We start from the raw sequence: 10,710 nt of genomic DNA, 5'->3' as shown, positions 1-10,710 counted from the left end.
AGCAACCTAGAACTAAGGAGAAACTTCCTGACAGTTAGAACAATTAACCAGTGGAACAACCTGCCTCCAGAAGTGGTGAATGCTCCAACACTGGAAGTTTTTAAGAAGAGACTGGACAGCCATTTGTCTGAAATGGTATAGGGTTTCCTGCCTTAGCAGAGGGTTGGACTAGATGACCTCCAAGGTCCCTTCCAAATAATAATAATAATAATAATAATAATAATAATAATAATAATAATAATAATAATAATAATAATAATAATAATAATAATAACAACTATTATTATTATTATTGTTGTTGTTGTTGTTGTTGTTATTATTATTATTATTATTATTATTATTATTATTATTATTATTATTATTATTATTATTATTAATGTGGCCTTGGTAGAATATGGGAGGGTTTTTTCCTTTGTTGTATGAAATGATGCCTTTGCTGTTGTCACTAAATTGATCATCTGCCTCTATGTAGGAGATGACCAGGCTGAACCCAAGGGTGGAATTAAATGCATCATCAGTTTGGAGACTCTATGCCAATATAAGAAACCTAAGTCCAACCCCCCACCCCCACCCCCTTGAAGTCTATTCACTCTTAGTTGGCACCAATTCACCCTGACCATTAATAGCTCAGATTCTTGTGTATAGGGAGCATGAAATAAACTTGTAGTACTTTTGGACTCTATCTTGATTCCTGGGTAGCAAAGCATGAGTTGTGGTGGATAAATGGAATTTCTTAAAATATTAGGGGTCTATATTCACAGTTTTTCACATGCTCATAAACTCCAGTTAAGACTGTTTGCTTTGGATTCTCTTTACAGACCTCTTTTGTGATAAAACCCATGATTTTCTAAAATCTCAAGTTTTCTCACCATACTTTTAAGCATTTTGGAAAAAAATGTGTTTCATATAACAGTTGTTAGAGGTAAAGAAGAAATTATTTTATTTTAAATGTTGATATACACTATTCTTCAAATGTTGCTAATATTCTTAACTGGTAAGACCTCATCAGCTTTAAGAAAAATGTATTGTGTTTCATCTGAAACCAAAATGGAACTTTTAATCGTTTCTTTTGCATGCATTCAGTGGATATAGTTTTTCCATTATCAATTAGGTCTGTAATCTATAAAGTTCATTATCTTCCCATTCCTTGAACTGATCATAATTATCCATGTATTTAAGAGGTCCAGGTTTCACTTAAATGCTCCAACCTCCCATACCTTAATCAATATTGAAACTCCAGCAGTCTTAAACTCATCCTTTATCCACTATTTTGAGTTCTGAATAATATGAATTGTGTTACTTGAAAAGTACCAAAGTAACAATTAGATACCATGCACCTATACTTTCTTCATAGTTATATTCATATTGTTTGTTTGCTCTTCAAAAAATATTTAAAAACAAAGAAACAATTTTTCATATGCAAGTCAAGGTCATATCACTGGAATTATTTGAAACAAACTAAAACTTTAAATAGAATTGTCATTTTAACATGTGGGGGGTTTTGCTAACAAACAATACACGACAGGTTGCAATGATGTAATTTTTGTTTTTCTGTTTCACCAGACTAGATCATATTTCTTTAATTCTGGTCCTTTGTGATAATTGTAGCTAAATATTAAATCTGCCCAGCTAAAGTCCAGTAGATTCATTTTTACACTTTTGATCATAGTATGGCAATCATTTATTTTTTTTAAAAGAAGTAAAAACCGGTTGGTTCTAGGGAAAGAGTTTACTTACTGCAAGTATTTTTGGTTATTTTTTAGAACACACCCGTGGGAACTCCAATTTTCATTGTGAATGCCACTGATCCAGACCAAGGAGCAGGCGGCAGCGTGCTTTACTCTTTTCAACCACCGTCCAACTTCTTTACCATTGACAGTGGCCGTGGCATTGTGTCAGTTACTCGTCCACTGAATTACGAAGTCACACAGGCTTATCAGCTGCAAGTGAATGCGACGGTGAGTATGGGTCATCTTTCCCTTTTCTTTGTCTCTTGAAAAATTTAAGGGACTGTAGATGAATACATTTCATTCATACATTTTAAATGAATATTATTCAGGTAGTCCTTGATTTATAACTGCAGTTCAGCCTGGAATTGCAGTCATAAAATACGCTGGTTGTAACATGGGTCCATGCCCAATTGTACAGCCTTTTTTTGCTTCAATCCAGAAGTGAACACTGCAGGCATTAAATGAACGTAGAAATTGTTAAGTGAACACTTTGTACCCAGTGCACATTTTTTGCCAAAAGCTGGACATAAATATCAGTTTCCAGCAAAAGATGTTATAAATTGTGCTGCAAATGGTTGTAAAGGTGAGCAGTTGCCGAGTGCACAAAATGCATCGTCAAAAGTTCTGGAGAGACCTGCCATAACTTTGAACATTCAGTAAGGAATGAGTTATAAATTAAGGATTACCTGTAATTATTAGTCTTTAATTTAAGTTTTGTATGATTTGCTGATTCCTCAGCAGGCTGGCTGGGGAATTCTAGGAATTGGTCCACATATCTTAAAGTTGCCAAGATTAAGAAATGCTGACCTAAGCATGGCACACACCTAAACATACTAGATACAACATATACATACTATATACAACACTTATCAATTAGTAGAGGGGACCTGGTGTTCCAGAATGGCTAGGTTTTGCATCATTTTTTTTAGATGAGTTTGCTGAAAGTTGATAGACTTTTCTATTTTCTATTGGAAACTATGCATTTTAGGTTTTACACTACAATTCCCACCTCTTTCCAGTGCAAAATAGAGAATTGTGCTAGGTTTTTAATATTCAAGGTCAAACATAATTCTGAAAAGGGAAGCTTTGGGTCACAGAAGGCCTACCTCATCTGTAGATGAAATTAGCTTTTTATTGTCTATTGAATTTTACTTAACATTATGTCAATATTTTCTCTTTATACATTTTTAAGGATCAGGATAAAACCAAGCCCCTCTCTGCTCTGGCCAATCTTGCAATTACCATTACAGATGTACAGGATATGGATCCAATTTTTATCAATCTCCCCTACAGTACAAACATCTATGAGAACTCCCCTCCGGTAAGAACTCTGATAAAAGTATTGATACTATTGGAAAACCTCTGTCACATAATCTCTTTTGAAACAGATGTGCTATATTAAGAAGAATATTATGGTTACTGATGAGCTTCACCCCAACTTCACCCATTATCTGTAAGAAGTCCAGAAAAAGTTATGGGTGAAAAGGTCAAAATCCTTCCATTCAGCTTGATAAGTCAGTTTCAGAATGGGAAAGGTATTTTTGAGAAGGATATGCATCTAACTACAACTAACCTCCCCCCCCTTTTTTTATATGAACAATCATGGATTACTTTTCTTTCTGGTGGTGGGTCTCCATATATATAGTGGTATACAATAGCAAAAATACAATATTGATGTTAAAAATTGAACTTGACAGATTGTTTCAGCATCCCTACATAAAGATACAATAGGTTCATAATCAGTCTCATAGTTTATCAAGGTAAGACTTGATTTCTCTGGATTTGTTGCTGTTTTTCATAGCATTTGTCCCTCATGTTTCCCTGAAAACGAGACCCAGTCTTTTTTTTTTGCCTCCAAAAGAGGCACCAGGTCTTATTTTTGGGGGGTGTCTTTTCCACTCACCTCGTGGCGGCATTGACAGCCTCGCCCAGCTGGCCGCCTTCTTCTGCGGCCGAAGGAGCAGCTTCATTCTGCAGCTGAGAATGGAGCTCCGGCCTGCATTTCGCAGTCAGAGGCCTTTCTGGAAGGCCTGTGCAGCTGAGAACCGAGCTACGGATTGAATCCGTAGCTCGGTTCTCGGCTGCACAGGCCTTCCGGAAAAGCCTCTTGACTGCAGAATGCAGGCCGGGGGATGCCACAGAAGAAGTGGGCCGGTAAAGAATCATGGGAGGCCTGGTAAGTGAGTGTGAGGCATGTGGAGCGGCTCTACCACCCACCCCTACCCTAGCTTGATATTTAGGCATACACCTCACCCTAAAAGTAGGGCTTATTTTTGGGGTAGGGATTATATTAGGCCCGTCCCCCAAAATCAAGCTAGCGCTTATTTTCGGGTAGGTCTTACTTTGGGGAAAATACGGTACTTCCTTTCCCATTGCGCTCACCTGGCTCTTAGAGCAAAACCATGACTCTATAATGTGATGTGACATTTTCCATCACAGAGCCCATTGCTCTTTAGAGTTGAGAGGGAGTGACTGGACCAAGGTCACTCAACAAGCTTCTGTCCTTAAGGAAGGGTAGAAACCTGGGTATCCTTGCTTCTGGTTCAATACCTTAACTACAATGCTATGTTTCTCTGGATCTATCTGTTGCCCAAAATTCCTTGAACTGTGCTGCAGAGAGCAAAAGATGGAGAGAAGAATGGCTGAGTGGTTTCAGCTTTAGCTTGGTAATACTATATTCATTTCTCAATAGTACCCCCCAAAAAGGTATGTTTTATAACTAGATATCTGCCAATCACATGCAGAATGAATATGAATAAAATGCAAAATTGCTGATAGTTGATGTAAGAGCTTTAGGACTTCTCTAACAGAAGGATTTTCCAACCAGCTTGATAAAAGATGCATTATATAACTAACCAATAACGCACTTGATAATGCAGCTTAAAAAGCTTATAAGTAATTGAAGGAGAGAGACATTGCTGCAGGAGCCACAATGAATATCATTTCAGAGTCTATATTAAATGTTTTCTTCATGCAAGAGAGTATAAGCAATGAAAGAGGGGAAAAATACAGTCTGATAATAGCAATGAAATAAAAAAATGAAAAACTACAAAAATGGACACACACATGCCCACATCATCTACAGTTACAGACCATACGTAATCAACTTACTCAAGCACTTTTGTGGTCATTAAAAGGAATATCTTTCAGAATAAATATAGCAGTCTCGCTAAATGCTGCTTTTCTATAGATACTTTTCATAACATGGATAATAAATTATGGTTAATGATGACAGTCTTAGAATTCAAGAAAAGAAAAGTCTTGGAAAATTTGTATCTAGTTTGAAATGTGACATTTCTTATGAATATTTTACCCATTACTTAAACATCTTCCAGTTTGTTACACAATACCTTAACTTTATTTCCTCCTTCCAACTTGAATTGAAGGGCAATTAAGAGAACATCTATGTGAACTAAAATTCTGATCCAGATTATGGAGTGCCTTATTTCTCTTTAATGTATGCAGCTTTTATACTGGCTGATTTCCATGTTCTGGGGTTAAACAGGTTTACATTACCTGTTTAATTAAAAAGGTGGTACATATTCAACAGAGCTGGCTTGTTCTGAGTCTATTCAATTAAATAGTGCCACTTTTCAGGACCCAGGAAACATGCTTTTTCTGTCACAGTGCCTGCCCTCTGGAATAAGGTTACCCCAGAGATCTGTGGTGTTCCCACCCTGATGATGTTCTGAAAGGCCTTAAAGACCAGGCTGTTCTCCTAAGTGTTGGGTTAGGTTGGATGGATCCCCTTGTGGGATGTACTTTGTAGTTGTTTTTCTGTTCAATGCTCAGTTTTTCAATTTATTTATTCATTTTGTAGTGTGCTATTTAATTTTTCTTCTTTTTTGCTACATTGTGAGTGACCTGGTTATTTGCGAGTTAAGTAGTGCCTACTCACTCACTCACTCAATCAATCAATCAATATAGTAAGAGAATGAACAGTGGCATACAGGTGAAACTCGAAAAATTTGAATATCGTGCAAAAGTTCATTTATATTTCAGTAATGCAACTTAAAAGGGGAAACTAATATATGAGATAGACTCATTACATGCAAAGCAAGATAGTTCAAGCCGTGATTTGTCATAATTGTGATGATTATGGTGTACAGCTCATGAAAACCCCAAATCCACAATCTCAGAAAATTAGAATATTGTGAAAAGGTGCAATATTCTAGGCTCAAAGTGTCCCACTCTAATCAGCTAATTAAGCCATAACACCTGCAAAGGGTTCCTGAGCCTTTAAATGGTCTCTCAGTCTGGTTCAGTAGGAATCACAATCATGGGGAAGACTGCTGACCTGACAGTTGTGCAGAAAACCATCATTGACACCCTCCATAAGGAGGGAAAGCCTCAAAAGGTAATTGCAAAAGACGTTGGATGTTCCCAAAGTGCTGTATCAAAGCACATTAATAGAAAGTTATGTGGAAGGGAAAAGTGTGGAAGAAAAAGGTGCACAAGCAGCAGGGATGACCGCAGCCTGGAGTGGATTGTCAGGAAAAGGCCATTCAAAAGTGTTGTGGACTTTCACAAGGAGTGGACTGAGGCTTGAGTCAGTGCATCAAGAGCCACCACACACAGACGGATCCTGGGCATGGGCTTCAAATGTCGTATTCCTCTTGTCAAGCCGCTCCTGAACAACAAACAACGTCAGAAGCGTCTTACCTGAGCTAAAGAAAAACAGACCTGGTCTGTTGCTCAGTGGTCCAAAGTCCTCTTTTCTGATGAGAGCAACTTTTGCATCAGATTTGGAAACCAAGGACCCAGAGTCTGGAGGAAGAATGGAGAGGCACACACTGCAAGATGCTTGAAGTCCAGTGTGAAGTTTCCACAGTCTGTGTTGATTTGGGGAGCCATGTCATCTGCTGGTGTTGGTCCACTGTGCTTCATTAAGTCCAGGGTCAATGCAGCCGTCTACCAGGAGATTTTGGAGCACTTCACACTTCCTTCCACAGACGAGCTTTATGGGGATGCTGACTTCATTTTCCAGCAGGACTTGGCACCTGCCCACACTGCCAAAAGTACCAAAACCTGGTTCAATGACCGTGGGATTACTGTTCTTGATTGGCCAGCAAACTCGCCTGACCTGAACCCCATAGAGAATCTACTGGGCATTGCCAAGAGAAAGATGAGAGACATGAGACCTGTTCTGTACCAGCCTGCTACCGGCCCTGCAGAAAAGGCAGGGACAACCCCTTTTACAATAAGGCAAGAGGCTGGAATTACGCCTGCCAAATTTATTACTACAAAAACAAACGGAACAAGACAAACCAAGAAACAGGAGCTTAAAGAAACAGGAACAATCCAAGCGGTTGCCTTCAGCAAACCAGCCCTCCCCACACATTCCCCTTATATAGAGTTCAGGGCGTGGCTTCTCTCTGCCTCCTTCCGAGAAGCCCCATTGCCTTCCTCTATTTGCTCCTAATTGACTGCCTCCTGCGTCGGGCGTCCTTGAACAGGGCCACCTGTGGGTCATCTTCATCCACGCTGTCAGGCTCACACAGCTGGGTCTCCGTGGTGACCAAGTGGTAGGGGCCTGGCTGAGGGCTCTCATCAGCAAGATCTTCAACCCCCTCAGCAATGTCTTCAACACCCCCCCCCTCCTCCTCTGAGTCATCTGACCCAACTGCCGAACCCACAGGCTGACCCTGAATCACAACAAGACCGAACAATGCAGAAGAGCTGAAGGCCGCTATTGAAGCATCCTGGTCTTCCACAACACCTCAGCAGTGCCACAGGCTGATAGCTTCCATGCCACACCGCATTGAGGCAGTAATTGCTGCAAAAGGGGCCCAAACCAAGTACTGAGTACATATGCATGCTTATACTTTTCAGAGGTCCGATATTGTTCTATGTACACTCCTTGTTTCATTGATTGCATGTAATATTCTAATTTTCTGAGATTGTGGATTTGGGGTTTTCATGAGCTGTACGCCATAATCATCACAATTATGACAAATCACGGCTTGAACTATCTTGCTTTGCATGTAATGAGTCTATCTCATATATTAGTTTCACCTTTTAAGTTGCATTACTGAAATAAATGAACTTTTGCACGATATTCTAATTTTTTGAGTTTCACCTGTATATTTTCCTTTTAGGGAGCTATTTAAGAAGTCAGTAGAGAAAATGCTTGTCCAATTAGAAATTTGGTTCTTTTGCTACCAGAATTATTATACTCACTAAGGTGATGTAGGAGGAGTGGCAAAACCTGGGGGTGGAATTAAAAGAGGAATCAGCCTAGAATCTCTATGTAGCCACCAGTGGACTAAGTCCAACCCCCCTGGAATTCCATGGACTCTTATCTAACTCCAAGCAGGGACTAATCATTAGTTGAGAAAGTTCCTGTGCGTAGATTGTTTAACAATAAATCAGTTTAATTGGGCCTTCACATGTGAACCTGGTCTTTCATGCCTGCCGGATGCCTACCTATCTTTCTTTTCAGTATGTTTTAAGTGCTTTCATCATTTCAAGATCATTCAGAATCTAATTGACTTAATATTTCTGAGAATGAAGAAGTCCAGATATATTCTAAGAATGATTTCCCCTTAAATGATAAGCTGTGGTTGTTTTATTGCATCTCAAAATGAACTAACCCTTTCCCTCATCCATCATTTTTAAGTGCCTATGAAGTAATTAGCTAGACATTTTTATCCTACCTATTTTTCATCTTATAGCATCTAATAATATGATCTGTCAATGACCATTTTAAACTCATTTAGAAGTGCCAGATTGCAGTTCTGATCTTCTATATGTGCTACAGAATGAACTGTGTGTGATCTAAAAATAAAAGGCAGAGTCCTGCATTGACATGGTGAGACATGTCTTATGACATGTTGTCATAAGTGGAATATTGAAGTCTGTAGGGTTGGGCACTATTTCGAGTGTGATTATCTGTCATTCTCATGTAAATGCTGCTTCCTATGTTCACTTAAGGGACGTGGTGGCTCAGTGGGTTAGGACGCTGAGCTTGTGGATCAGAAGGTCGGCAGTTTGGCGGGTCGAATCCTGAGTGCCGCATAACAGAGTGAGAGCCTGTTACTCGTCCCAGCTTCTGCCAACCTAGCAGTTTGAAAGCACGTAAAAATGCAAGTAGAAAAATAGGGACCACTACGGTGGGAAGGTAACAGCGTTCTGTGCGCCTTTGGCATCTAGTCATGCCGGCCACATGACCACGGAGACGTCCTCGGACAAGCGCTGGCTCTTCGGCTTTGAAACGCAGATGAGCACCGGCCCCTAGAGTCGGAAAACGAGTAGCACGTATGTTCGGGGGAACCTTTACCTTTACCTTTATGTTCACTTACAGTAAGAGGGGATTTAAATATTAAGAAAGGTGTCTGAGACTTCTGCTTGGCCAATTTACTTACATCTGTTGTTCTGCTTATGTCCATCTCCACAGTTTGTCTGAGTTTTGTATTAAAGCAGGAGAAAATGAATATAAATCCATGTACATTATTTTATGATTGCACAAAATCTTAATTTTCCCCGCCAACAACATGACATCCAGCCCATCACTGATGAGCTGACAGAAAGGAAAGAAATGGATAAACTGCAGCAAATTACTACAAAGAGATTGCTATCGGCCTTTTGACTGGAATTAAGGAGCGCAAAACAGGATTCCTTGCCTCTAATATCTATCAAAGCAGCTTTCCAAGCCACCCTTCTATTCCCCTTCTCTCTGCTCTTCTTACTGTGATAATAGGCTGTAATTTCAAGTCCTTAACCTAAGGGAAGGAAAGACAGATGAAAAATCCAGATATTGTACACAATAGCATATTTCATGTGTCCTAACAAATCTTTACCTAATCTCAATTATTTTGATTGCAAAGTGTCTACAGGTAAGTCCTAGTCATAAAACCATTAGTTTAACGATCGTTCAAACTTACAACAGCACTGAAAAAGTGACTTGCAGCCAGTCCCTCACACTTATGACCATCACAGCCTTCCCCACAGTCAGGTGATCAAAATTTTGGCACTTTGCAACTGGCATACATTTACCTAGCATCTGTGATGACCCCCCCCCCAAATGCTTCTTCAAATGTCAGCTCGGAGAGGATAAACCAGTTCCTGGCACATCAGGAGGGGAGTGGGTCAGTGGCTCCAAGCAGCTGTCTGAGAGTGATTCTACTGAACCACAACTGCAGCATGACAGCCCTGAGGCTTCCAGTGGGGAAAGCATGCAGCTGCAGCCAGTGAGGGATGCGGAAGAGGACCTGCCTTCTGCACCTGATCCAAGAACACACAGGGCAGAGAAAAGGCAAGAGCAGAGAAGGTCAGACAGATTACCCATGAGGAGAAAGCCTCACCCTTATTGATGGGCTGCACCAGAAGCTGGCTATTTAGCACAGCAGACTGATGGAGGCAATGCTGGGAACAATGTGTACATTTTCTAGCTGTGTGTTTTCTGCTCATTGTGATTCCTGCCTTGCTTTGGATTGACACTGTGCCTTGACTTGGATCGTGCCTTATGAACTGTGGACTTTTCTTACCTCATGGACCCTCTTGTATTGTGGATTTAGTTTTGCCTGGTGAGTTTATTTTGATTGGGAAACTTTCAAGTGCCTTGTGGACTCATTGGCTATTGCTCTGTGGACTACCATTGATTTGCTTGTGGCTGGACTTAATTGGGACAGTTCTGGGGTTTTGGTAAAGGGAATTGCTGGGGAATATTAATAAACCCACGAAACCTCGATTACTTGTGTGTGTGAGTGAGCAGGACAGCACAGCATCCCTGGCTCATGTGATAGTTATTTGCAACCTTTCCAGCCAAATTCTGACAACCAAAGTCAACAGGGGAAGCCAGATACACTTAATGATTGTGTGATTCACTTAACTAGCTGCAGTTCACCTGCTCCTGGGGCCACAACAAAAAGACTTGTTTGGAATAAATGGTCTTCCAGAGTGGCAAAACACATGCCTGCTAAATTCAGAACCCCTAATTCAACTTTTAGTTTAACAAACGTGTCTGAACAGATATTATCAT

General features: G+C 40.1%; 1 protein-coding gene across 1 annotated transcript in view; it reads left to right on the top strand.

Moving 5' to 3' along the window:
• The first annotated feature begins 2,976 nt into the window (after positions 1-2,976).
• The window catches only part of CDH23 (cadherin related 23), a 390,425-nt gene continuing 382,691 nt past the window's right edge, over positions 2,977-10,710 (top strand). Inside the window, exon 1 of the mRNA XM_081328216.1 lies at positions 2,977-3,051. Within this exon, the coding sequence (XP_081184342.1) occupies positions 2,992-3,051 (60 nt within the window). The 5' untranslated portion in view covers positions 2,977-2,991. The remainder of the gene's footprint in view (positions 3,052-10,710) is intronic.

The sequence above is a fragment of the Vipera berus genome (assembly GCF_964194415.1).
Source record: "Vipera berus genome assembly, chromosome: 5".
NCBI lineage: Eukaryota > Metazoa > Chordata > Lepidosauria > Squamata > Viperidae > Vipera > Vipera berus.
This window is presented reverse-complemented; position numbering and strand designations above follow the sequence as displayed.